Genomic DNA, 27,815 nt, shown 5'->3' on the forward strand with positions numbered 1-27,815 from the left:
CTCCCCACTGCACCTTCCCTTGTCTCCAACCAACCTGCTATTCTAAACACCCTCCAACTCTCCCAAGTCCCCAGGTTTCCCAATGGCATTTGCCCAGGTTGTATCTTGAGCTATTGCCTGAAGCAAGGCCTCACAGTACAGAAGTCTGCGAGCAAAACATGGTTACCTGTAGCACCGCACCCTAGCACACATGGCTGCTTCCGACTGGTTTCCTCCCTCCCTATCCCAGCTCTGCCTCCAGAGTCTCATTCCAACCTTCCTGCCTCCACCTTTTCTCACCAGGCTTTGTTTTCTCTCTGACTCCCTCTGCCCATCCTGTCCCCATCCTCTCATTGTTTTAAGCTCCCCTCTGAATTCTTTACTGTGAGTGGTGAGGCACTGGGATTTCCCAGATAAGTTGCCCCATCCATGGAAGTGTTCCAGGCCTGTTTGGATGGGGTTTTGAACAACCTGGTTTAGTGCAAAGTGTCCCTGTCCATGGCATGAAGGGCTGCAACAAAATGATTTTAAGGTCCCCTCCAACCCAAACCATCCTGTGATTGTACGACTCTGCTCCAGTCACTACTCCGAAAAAAAAAAAAAAATGCCTTGCTCACTTCAGTTTTCCGCTCCCGGTTTTACCGGATTTTGGCCGCTGCATCTTTTATTGCAGACTCCGTTAGCGATGCCCTTCCCCCGCTCTTTTTGTTACCCACTCTGAACCCCAGCAACACACTCCCGCTCCTCGCAGGACATCCCTGGAAGCGCGGGCGGCCGCCCTCCCCCCGGCTCCCTCCCCCAAGCACCATCCCCCCGGCTCCCTCCCCCCGGCCCCATCCCTCTAGCTCCATCCCCCGGCTCCCTCCCCCCGGCCCCATCCCTCTAGCTCCATCCCCCCGGCTCCATCCCCCCGGGCCGCCCTCCCGGCCGCAGCGGGGCGGGCGCGGGCAGCGGTTCCGGCGGAAGGCGGCGGGCCCGGGCCCGGGCTCGGCGTGGGGAGCTCCCCGCAGCCATGGTGCAGGACCCGGGCACCAGGCTGGTGGCCGAGCTGCTGCTGGGAGCGGGGGAGGCCGGCGCCATCCTGTGCCTCTGCTCCCGTGCTTTCGTCGAGTGAGTAGCGGCGGGCTCGTCCCCGCGGCCGGGGAGGTTCCCGCTGGGGACGGGCGGGAAGGGCCGCGCTGCTGCTGCGGCGAGGGATGCAAGCGGAGCAGGGTTTTGCGGGGCTGTGCACAAAAGCACCCCGATATGTTTATCGCTGCAGGGGTGGGGAGCAGAAAAGGGTGAGAGGAGCCCCCAGAGGCCGAGCCCGCCCCCTTCCCGCTCCCCTTCCCGCGCCCGTTCCCAGCGAGAGGAGGACCGGAGCATTTAATTCCGGAATGTAATGCCTAGCTGCAGCGCTTTCTGAACGTCGCTCCTATGGGCTTTCCCGTCAGGCTTATAATTAAAGTGTTGCCTTTTCCAGATGTTGTTTATTGTTTTATTTGTTCCGCGTTTCCTGGAGTCACAGGACAGCCCGTGTAGAAAGGGACCTGGAAAGGTCACTTGGTCCAGCATTTCATGGGAGCGGAGTCTAGAAGAGGTTAAGTACCCTATCCAGTATCATCTTGAAACGTCCAGTGGTGGGGATTTTCTTGCATCCCTAGGGAGGTTTTTTCCACTGAATGATTGCTTTTACTGTAAGAAAAAAAAGAAAAAAAAAGTTTTAGCGGTGACTTTCTGCATCTGTGTCTGTCTTTATTTTTCCAGAGATCGAAAATTATATAAACTGGGATTGAAAGGATTTTATGTCAAAGATGACAATGACAGTACAGGTAAGGTAATACAATGTACTGTGTAATATGAGGCGCAGTCTCAAAGTGAGTTATGTGTGGTTATTTAAGTAGTTCCTATTTCTGTGTTGTTTTATCAGTACCATGGGGACAGAAGTGAATAATAACTTAGAACTTACGTGGCTTCCAGGTTACCATAATCTTGATGTAGAAGTTAGTGTCAAACCAAGTGCAGTGCTTATTCCTGTCCAGATAAACTTTACCACCTCACTTAATATTCACCTGGTGCATGGAACAGATCATATTGCACGTCCCTGACCTGGTCTTAAATCATAATTTTGACTTAATTCGAAGTTGATTGCATAATAGAGGGTTTGTGGATCCTAGTGTTTGTCTCCTGCTGCCCCAGCCTAGGACATTAGCTGTTACTAGTTAATCTGCTGAGCCAAAAGTAGAGAAGAAGCAATAGCAGCGATGGGGAAAATTATGATTCACTTATATACAATGAATCATATGAGGAGCACCAGAAAAATAAGTCTCTCACTTGGCATGCTTGTAATCTAGGAATTATCATAGTGTGTACTCTGATAAATTCAACACCACTCCCTTACTCCATCCCCTGAATTCCTCATGTTTGCCTACCTGAACATAATTATTTTGGTATCGCTTTTTATCATTGCCGTGTTGGGAGATCCAGCATCATAACAGCTTGATTTGAAAGGAAGTCTGAGCAGAAACAGAAGCTGATAATTAATAGCAAAGATTAGATTGAGGCAGTGTGAGAGGAGTGAAAGAATGAGATTGTAAACTATGTTTTTGTACATGTACAAGTGATTTGTGGTAAGAATAATCACTTAAAAATTGAAAGGTCTCATGTTATGTGATAATTTGGCAGTAAATATATTGTGAACCAAACCAAAAACCTTGAATGTTTCAGTATTATCAACTGAGTCAAGAGCTTTTGATTTTGTAATTTCCATCCATATACAGCTTCTACTTTCTCAATAATATTTGTGATTTTATGTACATTTTTTTTCTTGCATAACAATTTGATAGAAGTGCAGGCTTGCTGGGGAGGGCAGAGTCAGGCAAAGAGAAAATTAGGAGGCTGTGTGAGTACTGCTCAGCAGCAGCCAAAACATCAATGTGCTATCCACGCTGTTTCAGCCACAAATCCCAAAGACAAAGTCATAGAGGCTGCTGTGGAGAATGTTAACTCCTTTCCAGACAGACCCAGTGATATGTTGAAGTTACATTTTGATTCCTACTGATAGCTACGCAGAAATTGAGCTGTTTATGAGGAAGATTTTTAAATGAGAAAGAAAGCATAAGCAGTTCTGCTATTTTCTGTATGCCGTGCTGTGGCATTGTGGTGTCAGAACCAGATTATGTTCATGGATATAACTTGTTAACAGGGGAAGAACAAGCATCTGAGGAGGAGAACCATTGTTCCAATGTGAGATTAAAGGTGGATACTAATCATGCCCTGGACTTGGAGGAAGTTGAACTAGACTCGGAAGCTGAGCTTATGAAGAGCATGGGATTGCCTCTTCAGTTCGGTGGGCAGTCAGCCTACAGGGACTTTGTGGTAAATCTTTACTTGCTTTATTTGTTCTGTTTGTGTTGTGTTTCCAGACCTAGGGATGTGCCTCCTCTCAGTTATTTCTGAGATGGCAGTTCATGGAAATGTATCTGAGCTGCCTTTAAGGTGCCTGTGTTGCATCCTGGTAACAGCACACAGCACCTTGGTCTTCCCAGGTTATAATCCCCCCCTGCCAGTAGGACTAAACAGGGTCAAGGCTGTGCTTTATGCTTCCATATCTATACTGCTCTCATGACTACGGAAACCTGATTTAAAATAGCTGTGGTAAAGCTGATGCTGCACATCAGGACAGCTAGTACACTCCAGTCTGAGCACATATTTTCACACTGTCTGCTTTAACCATTTAGCTTTTGATAGTAATGTAAACAGCTGCTTTTCAAATCACCCTTGCAGCTGATAAAGCCAGGCTGTTCCAAAAGGCAGGAGAGAGGCTTTGGTGCTCTGCTTCCCATGGGGAGCATTTGGGCTTTAGAAGGCACCTGAAGTTTTCACAGATGACCAAAAGACAGTGTAGTATTCACAGTGTCCACTTTATGGAATACAGACCTCCCTGACAGAGAGACAGCATGGTTCTAACCTGATCCATTTGTAAATAAATAGGAGAAACTTGTATGTGATTTTAATTGATAACTTGTAAGTAGACCATACAGGAACCCAACTTCAAGCCCAAAGTACATTTACAATTTTTGTTGCTATGTAGTAATAGGCAAATAAGTTGAATGGGAAGATAATACATTTTCTTACTAGATGACTACTCTATGACTAGGCGACTATGTGTACTAACATGAGGGATGTAGATGAAAGATCAATGCCAGTTCTTCAGTTTTAACTTCTTTGTAGTGTACCTTACGCTAAGGATTGTAGCTGATGGGGTGTACATTCACAGTCCTTTGTCCATGTGAGTTTTGTCATCACAGGAAGCTCCTCTGAAACAGGTGGGGTTGTAATTAATGAAACCAACTAAGTTACCTTAGTGTTCCTTTCAGGAACAGGGTTTTGTCTTCTGTTTCACCAGATAACTGTAGTAGCTGAGTTCATTGTAACAAGTGAAATGATTGTATTGCATAAATGAAAGGGCCACCTGTTTGGGCACGAGGTTGTTGCTTCCTTATATTTCTGTTAGCCAACTTGGAAATTATTATGGGATGGAATCCAAAGATAGCAAGGATTTAACATTCTATGAGGTTGAGCATTATGTTTGCTATCCTAATGAGACACTGAACAGTGTTTCCTGGTCAGGTAGATACCAGGTAAAAGTGAGGGTCAGCCACCCCAACCGCATAAAACAGATCCTTGATGTTACCAAGATGCTGTTTTGCTGTTGAACTCAACCTTGTCACCCTTCAATTCCTGACCAACTTCCCTTTAGGATTTTATAGTGTTTCTTGTTGATGACTTTCCTTCTGAATCTTTGAGCTACTAATGATTTCCCACTCAGAAGCCCCACTTCTGTCTATCATTCTGCTTTTTTGTGTGTATGTTTCTACAGACTTTCTTACAGCTCTTCCTCACAGCTTCCTTAGAAGTGCCAGTTGAAGCTATGTAGCAGGGTCCTATCTGACCCAGAAACTCTTCAGCCTTTTTGGGGAGAAAGCTAACAGCAGGATTGCACTAAGAGGAAGGGTTCCAATGGAAATAGAAATGTGATTGGAGAGAGGACAAGATGGTGTACATATATGTTGTGGACTTCTAACTTTTCCATTATCTTTTAGGCAACAGAAAATTACAGAAAAAAAAATAACGTGAAGATTATGAAAAAGAAAAAGAAGAAGAAAAAAGAGTTACAGCAAAAACACGAGGATAAAATGGAGCAGGAATGCCAGGACAAAGCTTGTGGTGGTTGTATCCAATCTGTTTCTGGTGAGATGGCCCTAGCTACAGAGCAGTGTGACATGAGCAGCAGACCTCAGGCTGTAATTGAAGAGAACTGTGAAAGCTCAGAAAGCCTTGCAAGTGAGGCTTTACCCAGTGAACTTAAGGAAAAATGGGAGAAGTACTGGGGTGAGTACGGACAGGGCCTTCTTTGGCAAAGTTGGTTGGAAAAGCACCAGGAGGTCTCATCGTCTGAGGGCATCACAGCCTCTGAACCTTGGAATAATCCAGGTACTAAGGAAGAATGGGAGCAGCATTATAATGAATTGTACTGGTATTATTTGGAACAGTTTCAGTACTGGACAAGTCAAGGATGGACGACTGAGAGCTCACATGATGACAAGGTGGAAGTTAATGGGGTTGCACAGGAGACTCAGCTTTCAGGAGAAATGGGCTTGGTTACCCCAGAACCTGAGCATGGTGAAGTGCTGAGCTTGGAGCTGTCTCCCTCCAACACCAGAAGTGAGAAGACACTCCCTTCAAGTGCTGAGCCCCACAGTGAAATAATCTCTGGGATTTGTAATTTAAATCTGAATTTGGAGGAAGTGGAGCAGAGCAGTGCTGCTCTAACAGTAGCCCACAAAGATCCTGAAGAGCAGAGTTCATCTGACAGTGGGAGTCAGAAGGAACCCTGTGATGGAGGAAGCAGGAAAAGGAGAGCATCTTGTGAAAATAACAGTGTTAACCAGTCAGGTAATACAAAATCAGGTAATGTTGATCATGAGAATTCTCTAGGTGGTTATATGTAAGAAACAAGGGCATGTCTGTATTACGCCATTTTTAAAAAGTCAAGTATTTTGTGTAATGGTTATATGCTTAGTTCCTTTTTCTTCCCTCTGCTTCTTTGGATGATTTCTTATCTCTAACCTTTATATTGAATGTGTTCTTCATCCAGAAATGGTTTTAACAGAACATGTACTTCATAAATCTTCAAATGTACTACAGATATTGGTGAGAGATCACTGTTAGTGCATATTTAATAACTTACTTTAGTCTTGATATTGCAGCTTAGACTTAAGTCTGCTGCTAGTGACTTTCTAAAGAGAGGAATAAGCAGGTGTGGTCCCAGCTTGATTCCTGCAGTGGAGCTGGAATGGGTGAGGTAAAAAGATCTCCTTTCAGAAAAGAAACAAGAGGAGTGTTTAAATCTCCCCTTACTAAATCTGTGTGAAGTCTTTGCATAGCTAATGGATGGAGACAAAATTTTGCACACAAGGAGGAAACTGTTTCAAATTTTGTATTGTGTAGGTATTTTATTAGATAATTTGAAGTTGCTCCTTCATGAGATTATTTACGCTACAGTGTAATACTGGAAGCTTTATTAGTATGTTTTCCTTCAAAGACAAGTAAAGATAACCAAGCTGTAGCTGCAGGAGTACTTTGGGGACAGGAAGACAGGGAATTGATTTATGCAGAAGGAAAATCTGCTGTATCTTTCTTTTTTTCTTTTTTTAGGTGTGCAGGAGTCATGTAGCTTGAATTCAAATGAAAAAAAGCAGTTGTTGCTTCATGAGCAAGATGAAGATGAGGATGAAGAGCCTCCTGAGTACAGGCATTTTAAAGTCAAGAGAAGGCAAGTAATGAAATTTACATGAGCTATTTTCTCCTGAAGTCCAAGTCCAGGAGCCTTCTGATTTATACTAAATATACTTTTGATTGAGCATATGAGTTAAAATGTCAGTACAAAGCCACACAGTCTTCCATCACTGCTTATTGCTTTGCCTCACAACAAGCAGTGTATATTTCCTCTCTTTCAGAGCTTTATGAAAGCAATGCATGGCCTTGATGACTCTGCAAGGTGATGGTACTGTTCTTGTGCCACTGAAGCATACGACCTTGTTAAATTGCATAGGGTAGCTTGCTTATTTAGGTCTAATTAATGTAGACAATACCAGAACAACAGTAAATAATCTATACTGTTTAACTCAGTAAAATGCTTAGAGCTATGGCAGTCATAAAATAGATAGTATTTGCCTTGTCACCGTTTTTTTTTCTTTTTTCTTTAAAAATGTATAATCTCAAAGAGGGTGAGATGGCTCTTTCTCTTTAATAAATTTGCAGACTCAAATGTGAAGGAGTGGGTGGAATTGTTACCAGCTAATCATGTACCTTTGGTTTTGTTTTAGTATTTTGCTTTTGCCGCAGCATTAATAATAGATAATGTAGATAATGTGATAGATGAATAAGGTAATTTGGAAAGAGGGTGAGCAAACTCTGTCTTCATCATGTAGGGCTTGCCATTAAGTATTTTAAGAGGTCATTCAGAATAGCTGGAATATTATAGACCCAGTAGAAGAGCATTTGTCTATAGAATTGGGAAAAAAAAAAAAACAAACCAACCCAAAATTCATGCAAAAGAATAGAGTGGTGTTATTTGCTTGCTTTGGTTTCGGCAGTGTGGAAGAACTTAGTTGAAAACATTTAAATGTTTTCAATACACAAGATTTTTAGTGGTATAGCTGTAGAATGATTGTTTTTTTCACAGTAACTTTGTCATCTGTGTTTTTTCCTAGCCATGAGCTGGATGCGGATGAGAGCCCAGTGGAAGATCCTGAGGAAACCTGCTCTGTGTTGGGTTTCAAGTGTGGCACAGGACAAAAGTAATTACTTAGGAGAAACTGTGGGGCTTTTCATAGCAAGTCAGCTCTCTTGTTATTATGGAAATAGACCATTCATCTCAATTTCCTTTTTGTTAAACTTTTGAAGCTGATTCCCAGAGTTAGTCTCTGGGAATCATTTAGACAACTGAAATTACCTTAGGTGTTACACTAAGGTGTAACACATCATTACTTTCAGTTGTAACCTTAGTGTAACATGTAAGGTACTTTAAGTTGTATAAATTTAAAGTGGTTGGTCAGCTACTTAAATTAGAGCTTAAAGGCTCTGACAATGAATGTTCCTCTCAGTTTGGAGTCTTGTGAGCTAAGATCATGATTTTTAACTTTTTATTATTGGAATGAAGTTCCTTTATATTGGTGAAATGTTGCCATACTAGTAAAGTGTTGCCAGCGGTTGGCCAGGGAAATTATTTTTAGTTGGTTGGTGTTTTTTTAATTGCATTTGCTGGAAGGTAAAAGTAGCTGTTTTGGAGGTTCTTGACAGCCACCAAAAGGATCTTTTATTCTGCTAATCAAGATATTTTCTTCATTTCCTATTCTTCAGGCTGGCCTTGGAAATTGTTTTAATCTAAAGTTACAAAGCTATTAGAAAAAAATCTAATTAGGTTAAACATTGTCAGATATTTTTTTTTTAAATTTTCATGAAGGTACACTGTTTTACAGCTGCACCCAGTGATGTATTTTAAATGGAGCAATACAAAATACTGAGATCTAAATCATTTTTTTGTAAATATCAACATTCTTGTTAAAGCTTCTAAACTGAAAATTAACCAAGTAAGTCCTTATCTATCTATGTGTCTGTCTGTTTTCAGGTATGGTGGAATTCCAGATTTCACCCACCGAAGTGTGCAGTACTTGGAGAAAAAAGCAAAACTCAAGTCCAAATTCTTGGATATGCGTAAACCGAGGAAGAGCAAAAACACACACATCTTCTTTACAGAAGAATATGAAATGACATGCAAAAAAAGCAAAACTTTGAAGAAGGTATATTTAGTTGTTAAAACTGTTGTAATTTGTAGATTTCTCTGCTGCCTTAGCTGTTGTTGTATTATGAAAATGAAAAAAAAAAAATTGATTGCCCAGAGTAGATGGCATTTTTAAATTAAGGTCCACTGCTTCTAATTTTTTTTCTTGTTTTCTCCCTCTCCTCCCTGACTCCCACCAATGTGAAGAGTATTTAGATTAGGATGGCTATGGAAAGGCATTAGTGGACCCTGTCAAGAGGAATGTGAGCTTAAATGGCCAAGTTATATTGAAGTCATTTCTAACATCTAGGTGCACATAGCTTTAGAGGTGTGTGTAGATTTCTGTTGTTACTAAAAGTATCTTTGGTTGCAAATTGCGTATGAGATCAGTTGTTAATACTGGCATTTCAGCAACAGCAGAAAATCTTGGTGTAGGTTAGTATATTTCATATAACTCCCTGTTTTTAGTAATTTTGAAAGGGTTTTCTTATACCTCTATATGCATTTATTTTAATCTATAGCTTTTTGCTTTTTTTTTTCTAACTGATAAATTGCTGAGAAGTAAAAACACTTGTTCACTGGAGATTTTACTTAGTTAAGTCTTTCTGAAAATCTGAGGGAACAGATTTTAATGTTACTTTACCTTCTTCTGGGATGCTTGGTGCTCCGTAAAACCCAAATGCAAAGCATTGTTTTCTGGTGGTGGCCATACGTGTTTTATTGAACTCCAGTCACATTGCTATAATTTTTGATTCATTTTTGATTTTGTACCTGGGGCCAGTATAGTTTGAGGGCAACTTTAATTATGTGAAGGAAAAAAAAGTTATGAATTTGCTCAGACTTCCAGGTAAGGAACTGCTCCAGGTCTAGAGCCACTCAGAGAAACAGTAATCTAAAAAGGAGCATTTGCATGTGCCTTTGAGGAGTTTGGAGAGGTGTCTGTGCCTTGGTTAGGAGCTTATGTCCAACTCTCTGATGTGCAGCAGAACCCTTTACCATCTGCACCATTTGGTACATCTTGAAGGTGAGGCAACTAATGTGTGAAGGTAATTTTATTTGTTTATGCTAAAAAAAACTCTTCCCTGAGAGGCAGAGTACAACCCTGAATGCAGATTACAGAAAGGTAGTTGTGAAGTAGTAGACTTGGTCACCTGGGCTCTGTCAAGTGTGACTATTTAGGTATTACATGAGAATTATTTGCTGTATTTATCCATTGATCTTTGTGTTGGTTGGTTGGTTTTTTTGTTTTCCTTTTGAAGGTAGCTGGCATCTAGTTCCTAAAGACAAATTGTTTCCAAATATTTTAAAAGGGGACATGGTTAAAGACTTCTTCAGTGTTCTGAGTCTGGATATTTTACTATTTTCAAAATACATGCAGTGGAGAGTACCTGCAGTGGCAAGTGCTCTTGAACTGTAAGGCTTTTAAGCTGTGCTCTGGATAATAGACCACCATTTGATCATCTGTGGTATTTGACAATTGCAGGTGGAAATGTTCCTGAAGCAGGTTAGTAAACCTGAGGAGGAGGACATGTCCCAGCCAGCCACCCCTGAGGGTAAAGCAGAGGCAATGTCTGTGAGCAGCAGCGACTCAGAGGGTCAGGAAGGTGTTACTGCCACACAGAGTGTGACGCTGGATGCTGAAATCCAGGAACCACCATCCTCCAGTGCAGCCTGCACAGAACCTGGGGGGATTGAGGGGGAGGTGCAGGATGCTGCAGCAAGTGGCTCCGACGAGCAGGGGGCAGGGAGGCCCGAGCACGGCGGTGGGCGGCAGCTTGTCCCTCTGGATATTCCTGATTATCTCCAGCCAGAGACAGAGGACATCAGCCAAGGTAAAGCAGTTCCTTGCAGACTGATGAAATGAATTGGCAGTGGACTTAATACTGCCTTCTCAAGTTACTGTGTCGTGCACTACTGTTTATTTTGTTAATTCAATGAGACTCACGAGGTATAAGGGGTAACAAAAGCAGTTGAGAGCTGTGCTAGTGGAATTAGCTTATTTCTGGAATCCCAGGTCTTGTCTTTAATGGCGACAGTGTTTCTTTGTAGATGAACAGTCATTGTTTATCCTCAACATGGTTTAACAGGTTTGCAGTTCATGCCTTTTTTTCCTTCTGCAAGGATGAGGGTGATTAAACCTCAGGTAGCTGCACAGATCAAGTTTTGGGTTCAAATGCACATTGCTGAGCTCTGGGGAACATGTGTTGCTAAAATGATTTTGTAGGATTTAAAAATTCAGTATTGTGACCTTTTCTATTTAACATGAAACAAAGGAAAGCAGGATTATTCAGGTTTTCATATATAATTTAATCCTTCCTACAGTAGTTCGGTTGTGTTAGATTACTGTAAAACTCTTGTCTAGATTGGTTTTTATTCATAACTGATAAAAGGGCATTAAATTGGTCTCTGATCCACTTGTTTGCTCATTACATAGAGTTTATTGTCTCCAGTTTAAGATTAAGGCTCTTAAATAATGGGTGAACAGTGACAATTTTTAGGATTGTGACTAATCCCTTGAAATACAGAATGCTGTTTTTTAATTTAAGGCCTCTAATCTTCATAATCTGGCAAACAATACTAAAGAACATTTAGCAGTGTTTTTAAATCTTAACACTCACGTACCAGTTACATTCCTTGCTTACAAGAACAGTGACTGTTAACTTTTGCAGTGTCTTCCAGCTGTAGATGAAAAAATTACTGCAAAGAGGAAGGAAACAAAAAGAAGAAAGAGGAATAAAAATGCACTGAGAACTATACCTCCTGAGATTGCTGCTGATCCAGAGCTCATCAAGTACTGGGCACAACGCTACCGGCTCTTCTCTCGGTTTGATGAGGGAATTAAACTAGACAGAGGTGTGTTCAGTACTAAGTGTGCTGACTTGGTGGTATATCCAAGGATGTATCCAAATCTGTGGTCCTTCTTGCAGTTTATTACTAATTTTTGTAAAGGAAGAACACTAGTGAATGTGTGTTAGCACCATGGATAAACTCCTTCCCCTTCCTCCCCACCCCCGGCAGGCAGGTGAGTAGAAGTCTCAGGTTTCAGAAATGCTTTTAGTGTGTGACATCCCTGTCTGCATTAGTCCTTATATTTGCTGAAGATCTTGCTGGACCCAAATTATACTTTGTCAGGACTTATTCAGAAACTTAATGATATTTTTCTATTTCTTTATTTTATAAAATAATTTCATGAAACTTTGAAGTATGCTGATGGATCTAGTTTCATTCTATTTTGTTCTGACTTGCAGCAGTCACTTGCAAAGTGACTTTTTTCATGTTTACTTGCAAACCGCTTCAAATCATAAATTTATAGGTAAAAGAGGAATTGGGATTGCCAAACATTTTTTGTTGTTTGTTTTTGTAAACCTTCCATTTTTTATGCTTTCCCTCATAAACTTGCAGATTAACTGGCAGAGCAAACATTGTGGTGAAAGAAGATAAAATGTTGGATAAGAGAGAATATATTTCTGGTTTTATTTGCTACAGAGCATAATCATGATGTATAATGGTTTTCATAGCTGTGCCCATGGACCTCTCCTTGGTAAACTAGAATCCTCAGCACCAAGGTCAACAAAGCATGTACTGAGATTGAGGCATATCAGTTTGCTTCAGTGAGAGTTTGTTTGCTTAACAAATCTCTGGGCTGAGCAGAGTTTATCATCTTCAAAGCCGGTATTTCCTGGTGGAATGCACTAAGCCAAAGTTCTTGGGATTAATGCTAAACCTTCAGTTTTATGTGGGGGCTTGGTTGCTTGTTTTTAAATTATGAGGCCTTAAAATAAGAGGTGAAAATACATTTCTTCCCCTTCCTCTGCAGAGGGTTGGTTTTCTGTTACTCCTGAGAAAATAGCTGAGCATATTGCCCTCCGCGTCAGTCAGTCATTCAACTGCGACATCATAGTGGATGCGTTCTGTGGGGTTGGAGGAAATGCTATTCAGTTTGCATTGACCTCAAAAAGAGGTAAGTAGGTGTTGTATACAGCACAGTACTTTTGTTTCTTCAGTCTTTTTCCTGACACTATTTGGGTATATGCTCTGTTTGTTGATTTATTTCCTTTTTCAGTGCTTCTGTAGTAACAGCAGCTGTTTTACTTCATCAGACTCACAATATGACCTCTCTGTTATCAAAAAGGAGTAATAAATCTGATTTTCTGTTTTAAGTCAGAGTTGGATTTGTGTTGTACTAGTCAGTGCTAATTTTTGTGGCATAACATCTGGTCTGTCAGATGCTCTCGAGATCACTGGCAAAAGTACACTTCTGTCAAAGCTGCTGCTTTTCCCATTTGTTACTTGAAGTCTGTGTACTCAAAAACATTCACACTATTCCGTGTGAATAGTACCTAAAGCACTGAATGGAATGACCTGCAGATTCTGCAGAACCAAGTACAGAAAAGTGATGATAACTTCATGTTAGACTAATGCTAGCTAATGAAATTGTAGTGAAACATTGAGAGTACTTCCTGTAAAAACGTTTCCTGCTAGATGCACATACCAGTTCATTTAACTCTTCTGACTAATGTTTGAGCTAGACTAATGGTAGTTTCAACTGCATTAAATTTGGTAGGCTGTCATCCAATCTATACATTTCACTTCGCTTTTTGTATTTCCTGGCTAAATTTTAATTTCTGCTGTTTTGTGCTATTCTTGTATCATCCATCTTTCTTGGGCTGTGTTGGTTGGGGCTTTTTAAACTCAATTCTCAGAACTATGTGGCTTGCCACAGATAAATGTTTCCTCTTTAACAAAGGGGAAGAGTTAGTTTCTAATGGACATCACTGAAGTTGTCAGGTTCCTGCCAAACCTGAGGCAAGAAGGACTTCCTCTCTTAGGCAGACAGACAATGTCTGGTCCTTGAGCCGAAGTGTGGGGCTGTCACAGCAGCAGGAGCTGACCGTGGTGACCTGCCAGTGGTGGTCGGGTGGTGTAGGAGAATGGTTTGTAAGGATAGTGCAGAAGGCAATCTTTCCCAATTAATTACAGCTGTACTGATTACTCAGAAGTGAAAACAGCCTTGCCTGCCCAATGAGGACGAGTGTTATGGAAGAGCTAGCGGGTTCACAGTAAGTTGTAGTTGGATACTCAGAGTCTGCTGCAGTCTGGGATGGAGTCTGCTGGCTGTGCTGTGAGGAGGTAAGGGACTGTGGTTGTGCAAGGAACAGATAGGTAGGAAGATGTTGTGTGAGGGACAGACAGGGTTAGGTGGCCAGGTAAGGGACGGGTTGGGGTTAGCCAGTCATACAGAAGGAAGAAAGAAACTTGCAGAGAGAAGTCAGTGCAGTGTGGAGCTGCCTTTGAGGAAAGGAGTCAGAACTGAGCAGAGTTGCTTGAGAGAAGGCCCGGAAAGTTTTTACTAAAGGACTGATGACGGCGTCGGTCCAGTCCGTCCTGACAACCGCAGCAGGGTGGTGTTCCCGGGTCCCGTTAATCGCTGTGCCGGCCGTGTCTCGTGGGCAGTGATCGCCATCGACATCGATCCCGAGAAGCTGCGGCTGGCGCGGCACAACGCGGAGGTGTACGGCGTGGCCGAGCGCATCGACTTCCTGTGCGGGGACTTCACGGCGCTGGCGGCCGGCCTGCGCGCCGACGTGGTGTTCCTCAGCCCACCCTGGGGGGGCCCCGACTACGCCACCGCCGAAATCTTCGACATCCACACCATGATCTGCCCGGATGGATATCCTTTCCAGTTCTGCCTTGCCGTGGGGTTCTCTCTTCCCGTGGGGTTTGCGTGCCCGGTTGGCCGACTGTGCGCGATACGCCCGGCAGCTGCATCTGCAGTTCCAGACGCAAACCATTCGTTTAGTCCTCTTCACCTACATTTAAGTATTTTTACTGTTTATTACCAAAAAAAAAAAAAAAAATTCATGAGGTTTTCCTGAAAGCAAAAAATCCATCAGTGAATTGAGTAGCTCTCAACTTCAAAAATTAATTCAGCAGTTTTAACTCCTTTAAATTATTTTACTAAGAAACTCCAAAATAATCAAATAGTCATGTATGTATGTGTGTATATATATATATATATATATATATATTACAGATAACTAGTTGTGTGAGCTATGACCTTGTCATTAATTCCACTTTTTCACTGATTCACAAAAGGTATATCTTATTTAAAATATCTTATGAAAACTGTTCTCAGTCATAGCATCTGCCTATGACTTGGGAAATCACGGAAAAGTGCAAGCAAAACATGAACTCTTTTAATTAATATATAGAATTTTGTATTAGCTTATTAACAGTGATACTGAGTACTCATTCATCTGGGAAGGTATTAACATAATAGTTTCATCGCATATGAAATGTGGGGTTTCTTTGGTCCTAGAATAATCTTAATTTGTTCCCTCTTTTGCTAAAATGTAGCTACATTCATAGGAGTAGGAAAAACTGTGTGCATGTGAGAGATTCCACAAAGTGGATTAAAAAACAAATGTAAGTGAAATATACTAGCTACAAACAACATTCAAAATTCTCAAATATTTCTCTGTAGTTTAGTAAATTTGAAAAAAAAAGTGACTGTTGGGTATTTTTTCTACTTTTAGGGTACTAATAGTGAAATAGAGTTTCTACATTTCAGAAGAGAATCCTACTCACACACTCAAAATACTGTCATTTAATTGCATAGTAGCTGAAATTGAGACATACTTTCAAAATGAAGGAATATAAAGAAACTTTTCCTTCCCCATTCTTGTTTTTTTCCTTCACTGGCTTCTACATTTGAAATTTTCAGGCTCTCCAAGAAGATCACCAACAATATTGTGTATTTTCTGCCTCGGAATGCTGATATTAACCAGGTGTGCTACTGGATGAGGTTTTGGTAGTGAATAAAATGCTCAGCTGACTTAAAACAAGTATTATAAGCACATACGTAAGACTTTTAAGTCTATTCAGCTGAATGTGGGGTATTTGGGGGTTTTAAATTTGACCTGTGTTACGTGATTTCTGTGTTTTGCAGTACTTTTGGTGTATTTAGAAATGGGGGTATAAGATTATTTCCATGGTTTTAACACTGTTTCTTCTTAAAGCAATAGAATGGGGTTTCTTGTAGAAGTTTCAAAGCCAATTGCCAGGCACATACGTCATTATAAAAATACCAAAATCCAGTATATTTTACGCAGCTCTCACTATCTGATAAGTGAGTCCCAGACTTTCATGGCTGTCAGTTTATGAAGGAGTTGCAGGAAATTACAGCCTGCAGTCATTGCTTTCACTGATGAGTAGATCAGACAAAAATATCATGCCACCAAGGGTGGTACTGTTAGTGTCCACACAGGTGTGTGGTTCCATAAAGGCTGCTTGCATTGAAGTGATCTGTGATAAACACAGAATTTGTGGTGCTGGTGTGGGGTTTTTTGTATTAGAGATTTTTGGTAGGTTTTTTTGTTTTGTTTTGTTTTTAAAGCAGTTGCATGACTAACAATTCCCCTGAGTGTCTGGTTCAGTTTCCTCTGTGTATTTTCTATGTTAATTATGTCTTGTAGATTTTTGCAAAGTAGGGAAGAGTTCTCACCTGCAAGATGCCATAGGACTTCCCAGGACTTGTTCCTGCCTTTTCAAAAACTGTGTCTGACTTAGAGGAGGCAGGGCATCAAGCCATATGGTAGCTTGTGGAGTTGTTGGTGGCAAACAGCTGGCTTGAGAAATTGGCTGAAATTCACATGGCCTGAAGTATTAGCAGACTCTAAGCCGGTGCTGTGCACAGCACCATTGCTTTGGCAGGTGATGATTCAATTCCTTTTTGCATTTCAGGCTTATGAAATGCACCATGAATCTTTGAACAGGAACCTTAATTTTAGGTAGAGCTTCTCTAATTATGTCTTACCACTACATTGTATCAAATATTTCATTCCCATGATGAAGAGTGACCTTAGAGTTTTCTGCTCTACTCATGAGCACTTTTTACTGGAATTCTAAATGCCCAAAGGCATCTACACTTAACTTGTGATTCCACAAAAGCATCCAGGAGTACTCTCCACAGGCCTGCACTTTTTCCTACAGAAGAGCTGAGCTCTTCTGGGTGATTGTGCCAGGTGTCCTGACATCTCTGCATCTTGGTGCAGTTGACTCTGAATGATGATGATGACATCCATGGGTTTGGCTTAACACAGGTTGCTGCAGAGTAGCAGCTGTTGCTCAGAGCTATGGCTCAGTTGTTAAAAGTTCATGGCTGAGGTCCTGGATTCAGTTCAGTGTTCCAGGCTATGGGTTACTTTCAGGAAGAGAAATCAGCTCCTTATGTCTTTCTTTAGAAATAGTGTTAGTATAAGAACAAAAAAAAAAAAAAAACAAAACCAAAGAACCAAGAAGGTTGATAATCTGAGGGGGGGAAAGGGAATGTTAATCTAGCCCACAGTTTAAGGAAGTGTCTTCATCATGTGTGGACAAAGGTGTGTCAAACATGACTGTTCAAAACCTGACCTTGGTGAATACTCTGGTCCACAGAAGACTGTTACGGGTTTGACTACCAGAATCTCTGGCTGTATTTAAGAATGAGGTTTCTGGATTTACTACCATTATACTTGCAGGCCTGTGATTCTCCAGCAAAATTTGAAAAAATAGGAAAAAAAAAAGGCAGTTAGAAGCAACCTTGAAATAAAAATACTGATTTAGTGGAAAATATGTAATTTTATGGAAGATAGCTATTGGATCAATGTTAGATAGCAAACATAAAATAGAGATCCTGCTACTGGAAGCAGGGTGGCAGCTGACCTTGACCTAGCTGTGTCAGAGGACTCAGTGTTCGTTCCCTTATTGGTGAACAAGATACCCAGCCTTGTTCCACATGATTTTATTGCAAAAAACAGCACTTACTACTTCTACAGGTATGGCCGTTTCTGTGTAGAGTTGGTCTTGTAGAGAGAAATAGGATTCTTTGAATTCCCTTAAAAAAATCCACACAGTTTAGGTTGAAGAGAAATGAACTTTTGCACTTCTGCCTCGAGAGGGAGCAGCGAACCAGTGCAAGATGGTTGGTTCGTTTACAAGAAATGTAAAAACATTTCCTTGAATTGCATCAAATCTCCTTGTTTCCAAACACATTAGAAAATTTGTGATATATGCAGGTCAGTTTTTAGGTTGAATTAACCTTTAACAATATTCTTTCTAGCTAGGAATTATTAGGAATAAAAATTGTGTGTGCGCATACATTAAAAAGCATGTATGTCTATTACTGCCTGTTATGTAGTTCATAAATGTAATTTGTGAAGTGTTTATCAAGCTGTGCTCTGCCTCACTGAGCAGAGCGAGAAGTGTATACTCACCTCTGGGAAATTGAGTCATCCCAGGTAGTCCCATCTCTTTCACAGACTCTTTTCTGTACCAGATAATACTTCTGCATGTTAATATTTGCAGCAAAAAAGGAGTAACCTGCAATTAGTTACTGTAGGACCTTCCTGCTAATGGTGGAATCTGTTCTTCCCATTGTAGAAGTTGTATTCTGTTACTGTTGGTCTCTGACTGGTGGTCAGAATGTTGGCAGGATGCATGATGGCTCCCCCCAATAAACTGGTGAGCCTGAAATGTTTGTGAACCTGGTCTGTTGTGAGGGGAATTGGGAATTGATTACTCATCCTGCCTGTGTGTGGTTAGCTGCAGGTTGTGCCTTAGTGATTGATTAAAATGTCACCTTTCTTTGAAGAGAGGCATACTGTTGTTTGTGGTAGCTATGTCTCATTTTGTCAAATTGTGCTGTTGTTGGAGCTTTTGCTGTTGTAAATGTTGGTGTCCCAGACCTGGCTTATATTTCAAATATTGCCAGAATACAGGAATGGCTTTTTGCTTCTTATCTGGTGTAGAGTAGTTCTGTGAGCCTTGAATTAAGCAAAGTGTTCTGGTCCTTGACAGTCCTACAAAACATACACATTATGCTGGTACTTGTATTTTTTTTTTTTTTCTTGTCTTTGTTCCCACCTCATCTCCATCAGTCATTTTGAGAAAATCAGGAGTTAGACACCAAGGCTTTGTTCTATCTGCAGTTCTACTGCCTGGATGGAAAAATGTTTGCTGTGTTTCTGTTTGTGAAGTTTTAGTTGTTAAAAATGACTGTTCAATGAAGGGAGCATTAAGATGGGTAAAACCCATTTATTTATTTGAATTCTCTCTCTTTTAGCTATTATATTAAAATGGAGACCTAGCCAAATAGGACTTGCTGAAGCAAAGTAATTTTTATTTAGGAGTAAATAGAACAATGAGCAAAGCAGGGAGTGAGAGGCCAGGAAATGAACAGAGGTTGATTTGATAGTATTTTTAAGATGCTTGGGTATTAGGGGAGCTGGCAGATAGAAGACCGTGGGTTGATGTGTTTTGCAGGCTGATAATTGCTAAGTGAATGTAATTGCATACACTTCAGCTGTGACTATTGTGTTAATAACAACAGCTTTTAAGCAGCCCACTTTAAACTCATATGTCCTCTGTCCTTGATAAAAGAGCCAGAAGTTACCCACAGCATACACCAAGACAGAGTGATACTTCTGAACTTCAGTCTTCCTAAAGCTCATAGTGCTTGCATACTGAGTTGTAGTTTGCCTATGCAAAGTAAGAAAAAAATAAATAAATGTTTGGCCTGTTAAAGGGTGGCAGCACTACTGTGGCAGTGTCATAATTCACATGCATGCCTGTACATTTTCAAAACTGCCTGAGACCATTTTGTTTTATTCGGTGTAAAGAATACCATTGCCTTCTTTTTCAAGTGGGTTGGGTTTTGTTCCCCTTAGCTTTTAGGTTGGGTGCAGGGGGAGGCGATTTTTCATTTTAGTAGAATTCTGTACAATTAATTGATTCACAGTGTCCATGTGTGACTGCATATCAAGTCAAAAAGCTTCTATTTCTCATACCTCAGAAAAGTTTCTGGGAGGGGAGAAAAAATAGGATAAACTTTTTGTCCATAGTTATGTTAATTGGTACCTGGAACAGATAGGAAGTCACTTTACTAAAGGAGTTTCAGTATTATTAGAAAAATGTAATAAAAACCCCAAGACCAGTAGGAAAACCTTTAAGTTCAAAAGTACACTGGAGAATGTTAAGGGAAGTTTGCACCTCAAGCAACTTCTGCTCCTGAAATAGTCTTCTATGTTTGTTTCCCCTTTCATGTTTTCATCTGTTCTGATGTCTCCTCTTCAAACCTGTTGGCTACGTTTTTGATGTGCTGTGGCTGTGAGCTCTTTTTAGTGGTAGTCACTGAAATGAAAGGATGAAGGTGAGAGGGATGCAGGGAGGTGTTAACTGAAGCTACAGCCTTTACCTCTGCCCAGGGACAGCAGCGCAGCAAAGGAAGTAATACATCTCCACCCAAGTAATTTGGGTTTGGGCTAAAGAATAAACCTGAATAAGGAGAGTTGCCAGCAGGGAATCATTGTATGCACACAGGAAAGTGCAAAATGGAGAAATTTGGACTGGTCAAGTTTTTAAAAGAGATTAAGAATCCTTTCTCCGTTCACTGTTGTAGTGCACTGCGAAAACAGGAGATGTTTGTCAGAATCTCTAAAAATAGCTGAGCACCTTTGTTTTTCTTAAAGCATCGTTCCTCAATCTGCTGTTATTTTTAGAGGGTGTTCCTCTGCCAGGCCAGCACCCTTCTGAAGCTTGGTGCGTGGCAGCCTTCCCTCACTTCACTTGTCAGGCTTGACTGAGCCCTGCCGAGGAAAACTTGGCAACTCCTACGTAATTAAATTTGCAACCTCCAACAATTACAACTAAGCATTGCCACAGAGGATTTGCATTTCTCTCCTCTGAATATCGGGTGGGTTGAAGAGCATACAGTACCAGATCTGTCAGAGCTTATTCACATGTGTTTATTTAAATTTTTTCACCTTTGGGTTTATCAAATACCTTTAGTCATTGTTTGAAATGAATCAGAATTATCCTGGATTTAACACTTAAAAGACCAGGCACAGCATATGTAAATTTTCAGCTGTCCCTTGGTAGACACTACCCGTCAGTGTAGGGCATCTTGTTTTACTTGGTCTTCTAAGAGAAGTGTTTAGTAAACACAATGTTTAATATCATTGCATTAGTCATACTTGGATACACTGGTGACACAAACTGTGCCCAGAAAGCAGGAGTGCATAACCCCAAGACACTAATTTCAGTATTCTTGTATTAAATTGACTAATCCAATTAATATTTTGGAACACTTAAGTGACCTCAGCTATAAAGTGCAAAGCCTCTTAATGCTTTTCAGAAGGGACATTCCAGCTTCTGTTTGTAAAAAATTAAAAGTTAACATCTTCCTAGAAAAACTATGGATAATCCTACAGTGCTTTGTGGATTTCAAGTAAGAACAGATAAGTTGTAAAATTAACATTCCTGATCACTTGCCAATTTCAGATTCTTGTGCTATTTATAAGTCAGCCAGCCTCTGGTTTTTTACTTAAGTGGCAGGTTCCTCTCTAACAAGAATGCAGAGCGTTTTTTCCTATCACCAGCAGTTGAAAGATGAAGAAACTGCTCACACTTTTGTTTTTGTCTGCAAAAACAAAAAAAAATAAAAGGGAGAAAATCAAGACAGAAAAGTAAATGCTTGATTTAGATAAGTGTGGCAGTTTTGTGGACAAGTCAATAAAGGTTCAAAGTGTAAGTTAAATTAATTTCTTATTTTCTCTTGATAGTAGGCTGGTTTTTTTACTTGCAATAAAATAGAGGAAGTTCAACATATTTAAATTTAAACCTGCATGACAGAGTCAAGTCTCGAGGGGCTTTAGAAGGGTTAATAACACAGCCTGAACTCAAAAGTTTTAGCTCCTAACATCATCTCGTCTTAAAGATCAGTTAAAAATCTACTACAGGCTTGTAGACTGATAACTTTGTCTGCCTGGGAAGTTTTCCTGCATGGGGAACTAGAGAAATAATTTTCCTGTAGTTGCCCGGGAGAATGGCAGCACAGAGTAGAACTGGCTGTGGAGCATGGACCCCCCCCCCCCCCCCCCCCCCCCAGGAGAGGTCCTCAGGGTCGACAGTGGAGGGGGAAGAAAGTAGACAGTGTTCAGTTTGATGAGGAATTAATGGCCTGTATGCTGTTCTTCCTCAGAGGCATCCTACAAGACATTGAGCAGGAACAGGAGAGGGGAGAGTATTGCATGCTCCAGTCCAAAATGCAAAGTCCCCTGTGCAATGGTGTCTGTAATCGTCAAGCATTAAAGGTGTGCACTGGGCTCAGTCCAGCAGAGCATGAATGGTGAAATTCTCACTCTGGTGGTCATAAACACAAAGCTGGGCCTGGTACTGCCTGACAGGCTCCTCCAGCCTGCAGAAGCACTGCCTGCAACTCCAGTGCATACAAGAGCTTTTTCTTTAGTTGCAATAGCAACAACCATTAACTGTGACTTTTTTTGTGAGTTTCTCTGTGTGTTTGGGGCTTGGTTTTGTTTGGGTTGTTCCCTTCCACCCTGCCACTCTTCAGTGCAACCTTTATGTTTCCCAATTCTAATTGCTAAAATTAGTTTTACTCTTCACCCAAAATTTGGGATGTGACATCTTTAAAGCACGCGTTGCAGCTTGCTTTTTTGCTACACCAGGGTGTCTCAAATGCCAAGTACCCTGCAAAACCAGAGTTTAGCACCTCTTGCCTCACACAGCAGGTCAAGTTCTGAGTTTTGCTCTTTGGTTCTGAAATCCTCTTGTTTTTGTGATTTGGGTGAGGCGAGTTTTTCAGTCACAAGCCACAAACGGCTTCTGTGAGTAAAAGGAGACATAAAAAGAGGATCAGAGGCATTAGCTGCCATGGAATGTTTTTCCACCAGTATAACAGAACAGAGATACTCTTTTTTTTTTTTTTTTTTTTTTTTTTTTTTTTTTGTGTGTGTGATTGTTTGTGCTGTAGAAGATTTGGGGTTTTGCCTCTTTGCATTGATTGGTTTACTTTTTGTTCTTTGTTTTTCAGGTGGCTTCCTTAGCAGGGCCAGGAGGGAAAGTTGAAATAGAACAAAATTTTCTCAATAACAAACTGAAGACAATAACAGCTTATTTTGGTGATCTAATAAGGCATGACATCTCCTGAACTCCATGTGGATTCTTCCAAACCCAGCCTCCCTGACTGCTGCTTTGCTTAAGCTTTTGTACAGCTGGCTGGTCAAAAATTACTTAAAGCTGTTTTCTGGTTTAATTTCTGTTTATAGAAATTTATTCTGTTTATTGCTACTGTCAATAAATGCTTTATAGTAATTTTGACAAAACTGTAAATGTACAAAAGCTCTGAATGTGTGAAAAAAGTCTTTATAAAATGCAGGCTTGCAAGGTTTGAGCCGAACCCATGGAAGTGGGGTTCAGGATTTCTTTGTAAATCTCACATATACCACTTCTGTGCTTGCTCTGGTTTTGGGGCATGCAGAGGGTCAAAAAAATAGTCTGAAAGCCACAGGAGCTGCTGTCTGTGCTTGAGAAGCAAAAGCATCTGAACATCAAGTGGAACAAGAGGATCAGGTGCACCATGAGAGGTTAACCCAAATCCACCTCTCTGCTCCATGCTCACTGAGAAACCTTTTCAGGTTTTCTTTGCAGGATGAAGGTTCAGACATCAATTCTAGTGACTGCTCTGGCTTGTTGCAGCTCAAAGAGAGAGCTGGGTGTGTTTATGTCTGAAGCTGGGACTCTACCCTCTTAAGTATTGTCATTTTATTTCATTTTTTTATCTCCCCGCCATTCTTCTTCATTGCAAAGGTGTTTTGAAGAAACCTTCAGCCTGGAGGTTTGTATCAGTAAGCAGAGGGATTTGTGTTCCCCCCCCCCATTTTTTGGGACTTTGGAATCTTCACACAGGCTTCAGGGAGGGCAGAAATAAGCCAGCTTTTCCTGGTGAGGGCTCTCTGCTCCCACTTGTAGTTTGGAGGGCAAGAGTGGCCTTTGTGCAGTTCTCCAAGCAGAAGAGAAGGCAAGTGTGAAATGTCTAGGGCTTGGCTATGGTGCTCTCACTTGAAACACTTTTACATTAAGTCCCCAAGCTCAATGTTGGACTTGTTTTTGAGGTAAGAATGTACAAAAAATAATTCCTAAGATAAATTAATGCTGCTTCTCCTCTGCTTTGAATGCAGCAGGATGCTGAAGGCAGTAAGTGCTAAACCATGCATTAGGGCTGTCCAAGGAAGCTAGAATAACTGTAGAATAACCAAATAAGAGGATCTATTTTCCCCATTAAAGGATGAAATCCAACTCTTCAAAACAGTTAAAGAGACCAAAGTGTTTGTGTGTGCATGGATTGTTATGAGTCAGTGCAAGTTTGCAGTGCAGTAAAATAGCCCTTGGGAAATAGCTGTTCTCTAGCTTTGCTGTCTTTCCAGAACCACACAAGTGCTGAACTGTTACTGTTACATTCATGCTTCATCTCAGATATTTTATGAAGCTACTTTGGCTGATTTGGATCACTGCAGTTTGCCACAGCACCACAGCAAGGAAGAAGTGCTGGCTCTGCATCAGTATTTAAAGGGAATTACTAAGGAAATAATATTTCTTTGAAGTTTCCTATTAGGTTGCAGGGGAGTTTGGCAAGAGTGCTACTACTGAAGGAGCTCTAAACCTACTGTAGTAGTGTAATAATTCTGCTAGATTTTCACTACAAGCTACAAACAAAAATCCAAGTCAATGAGGCTGATTGAAGAATAGACTCATTTATGCTGTGTATATCACAGTACTCTGTACACTAAATTTTTACTGTATTTGGCCTATTGCTGCCTGTAGTAATACCCTTGTCTTATTACTTGATCCCCTTTTCTTCCCTGAGATGCTTTGGAAGCATTTTGAGATCTTGCTGATACTACTTCTATAAAAGGAAGCTCTGATGGTGAAATGCCTTGTGATTTTACTTTTACCTTCTGGAAAGTAGTTAGATTTTGTTCAGTGTCCAGTATGCAAAGTGTGGAAGCTAGAATATAAGAGCTACAACATTTACCCATTTGAACTTTTACTTCCAGTGCAATGAACTTAATGGCAAAAAGGAACAATTTCTCAAAGGTCTCTGCTGAGCTTGGCAAGCACATGGAGTATCAAAATCAGAAGAATATAATTGTTTGTAGCTGTTCCTCTCTTTAACCAAGAAGGGCAGAAGGGGGGTTCTTGGTTGTTTGGTTTTTTTTGTTTTGTTTTGTTTTTGTTTCATTTTTTGTTTTTTGGTTTTTTTTCTTTTGTTTGTTTGGTTTTTTTAATTACAGCTTGAAGTCAGAATGCACTGCCAGGCTGTGATAAATGTTTGCCCTCACTTCCCACTTGCAGAGAGCTGCTGAAGTTCCCCAGGGCTTTGAATCTACCAGTCTGTTAAGCCAAAAATACTTCTGTGAGTACATTTAGTTTTTTGTTAATAATTTCAACCAGCAAACCCTTCATGGAGGAGACCTTCAGTCACACTTGCTATAAAATGTTATTTTGCTTTATATTGGAGAAAAAAGTTAACATGGGCTGAGACAAATTTCTGGACAGCATATGGCCACTGTTCTAATACCCTTTCTGAATGTAGATAGTATTTTATAGATGATACATTGGGCAACAAGGAAGTTACATTGCTACTGTAAATATTCATAGAAGTTCGGTCTTTTACCCATTTTATACACAAAATAAGGTACAGGAAAAATGAGTATTTTTGTTTTCTAGGGACTACATTCAGTAAACCCAGTTCTACTTTCCTGTACGCTCTTGAATCCCTGATCTCTTTAGGTTTGTCTTAATTAAGTCCAACATTAAATCAAGCCCATTAGTTTATTTTTCTGGTGCATGGCATAAAGAGAAGTGATGGAAGATAAAGTTAGGTGCATTACAGGGCTGAAGCTTAATTGCAGGTTCGGGGGGATCAGAGCAGAGCATCAGCAGGTCTGATCAGCTATCTCTTCATGGTAGGACATCACTGTACCCCTCTCTGAATGAGGCCCCATTAGTGTTAAGAGAAAAAAAATAACTGTTCCATGAAGTTTTCAAGTACAGGTTTTAGAAAACCTTCCCCAAGTGTAGTGTTTCTGAAATAACATCTGGGTCTGTATGTGCAACTCAGAGATTATATAAGCAAATTAGTGTTACACCACAGTGATCGTGGTAACATTTAGCAGAGGGAAACCCCATAAATAGTAAAAGGGAAAAAATACTTGCCATAACTCATTGAACAAATCAGTAGAAAATTGGGTTATTTTCACTTGGTTTGCTCTCTCAGCTTGCATACGCCTCATTGTCACTGTTTGCTTTAACTGACCTCCCCTGTACACAAACTTCCCCATCTCCAAATACCAAGGGGGGAGGGGATCCTGTCACTTAGGGTACTGTGATTTACTGTTGCTGGTGTAGCTCTTCCAACACAGGCATCTTTAGTATTCCTGCCACCTGGATATCTTTGTAAGGGCCAGAATACTTATAAAAAGTTTATTTCAGTGGTCAAGAAGTTTCAGATTTCTTTATGAAGGCAGTAGAGATATCTTTGTAAGTGTGTTTTGCACTGGCAGAGGAGCAAATGCTCTAAAGCCAGGCTTGAAATCAATTCAGACCCTGTCCTGTTTCAGCTGCCAAATGATGAAACTGTCAAGTGGTTCAGCCTGGTCCATCTGGATGGAATATTAGGAGTATGCACACTCCAGCAAAGTACATGTAAGAGTAATGCTCTGTTGAGTCAGTTAAATTAAATCCCCCAAACAACAAAATTAATTTGTACCAAAAAAAAGCCCCACCCAAAACCACAAAAATTGCCCAAAACCCCCTTATTACTTGGGAGGCTGCCGGGAGCTGCAGAAGCCATCAGTAGCTGAAAGGCAGCAGTAGGACTGGCTAAAGGCAGCTGAAGGGACTGAACCCAGTGAGGCTGGAGATTCACCCAGGATCTGAAGACCTGAGCTGCACTCATGCAGGGAGGAGGCAGGAGTGAAGGCTGTCTGCAAACGGGGCTTGTCCCCTGCAGGGTTTGGTTTTTGCCTCTGCTCAGCGTAGTCCTGTGGTGTCTCTTAGCAATGCCTAAGGTTTTGATGGTGCCTGTTGATGCTGAGAGCAGGGCTACTGCCTAGGGAGGAGGTGTGGAGAGCCCGTCTGGGAGCCCTGGCAGCACTGGGCTCTGCTCAAGGGTTTCCTCACCCAGGGGAATCCCCAGCTGAGCTGTGCACACTGCTCTGTAAAACACTTCCTACAACATCCCTGCAGCCTAAGGGTCAACTCTGGATTCTTTCATATAGAGACCCAAGGATCACTGTCTTTTTAGCAGGTGTCACAACCGGGTGTCAGGGAGTGTGGTTTTGCTGCCAGCCCCTTGTGGACCCTTCTTCAAGTCTCATCCAAATGTATTTTCTGAGTTCTTGCTTTCCACGCATCTCTCTGGTCTTGGCCTGCCACCTTGCAAAGTTCTAAAACCAGAGCAAGTTTCAAGATGCTTCCCCAGCAGCTTTAGTGAAAACCCTAAAAATTGCTCTGGGTTTCTGGGTTCTCAGACTGCTGAGGAAAAAAATACACTGTTGGAGGCAGTCTGGGTTGATGACAGTGCAATTATTCCTGTCTATCTGTGTGATTTTGCTCATTCTCTTCCTTTTTCTCAAGGTTGTGCTTCAACCTTCTTGTGAAACCCCTGTGGTTTATCTATCTGTGCAATGACAGATCTTTAGCACTGTGTAAATGAGTACAGGGGCTCACAGAGCACCTTCAGTGTTTTGGAATTAATGAAATGCCCTTCCCCAGGATTTTATGCTAGAAATTTGGCCAAAGAGTAGACATCAGGGAGGATATGCCTCTGCATAGTCATCACAGATTGCTGCGGGTTGAACAAACACTTCTATCATATCAGTGCACTACTACCTAGACCTCTGGGGGCTGTTTCACATTGTCACGGTGTCAGAAACAGTGATGGTAACAGTGGTAAGAGCTTTTGTGAAAGGCAGTATTGTGATCTGACAGCAAAACCTGTCCTAAGGTATTCATTAAATTGTTCCAGGCACTGGGACAGCCTATGATTATGTCAAACAGGGAAGCAAATTGTACACTCTGCTTTCCCCGTATGCACGAACTTAATCTGAAAGTCTGCCTGGGAAGGTTAAACACAGACACCTTTGTTTAGGAGAACTCCAAACTGGCA

At 41.1% G+C, this 27,815-nt stretch overlaps 1 protein-coding gene across 1 annotated transcript; it reads left to right on the forward strand.

Moving 5' to 3' along the window:
* The first annotated feature begins 991 nt into the window (after positions 1-991).
* Positions 992-23,120, forward strand: TGS1 (trimethylguanosine synthase 1). Its single transcript, XM_062501821.1, has 13 exons — positions 992-1,089; positions 1,726-1,790; positions 3,164-3,336; positions 5,064-5,936; positions 6,690-6,796; positions 7,737-7,823; positions 8,654-8,825; positions 10,290-10,638; positions 11,486-11,659; positions 12,624-12,767; positions 14,261-14,477; positions 15,516-15,594; positions 22,677-23,120. Exons 1-13 carry the CDS (start codon positions 992-994, stop codon positions 22,791-22,793), a joined length of 2,655 nt encoding a protein of 884 aa, XP_062357805.1. The 3' UTR covers positions 22,794-23,120.
* Positions 23,121-27,815: the final 4,695 nt, after the last annotated feature.

This window comes from Cinclus cinclus, chromosome 1 (genome assembly GCF_963662255.1).
Source record: "Cinclus cinclus chromosome 1, bCinCin1.1, whole genome shotgun sequence".
Lineage (NCBI taxonomy): Eukaryota > Metazoa > Chordata > Aves > Passeriformes > Cinclidae > Cinclus > Cinclus cinclus.

Coding starts and splice junctions, on each gene's coding strand:
- TGS1 (XM_062501821.1), top strand. CDS start 992: ATGGTGCAGGACCCGGGCACCAGGCTGGTGGCCGAGCTGCTGCTGGGA. Junction 1,090..1,725: donor TGCTCCCGTGCTTTCGTCGA/GTGAGTAGCGGC, acceptor TTATTTTTCCAG/AGATCGAAAATTATATAAAC. Junction 10,639..11,485: donor GACAGAGGACATCAGCCAAG/GTAAAGCAGTTC, acceptor AGTGTCTTCCAG/CTGTAGATGAAAAAATTACT.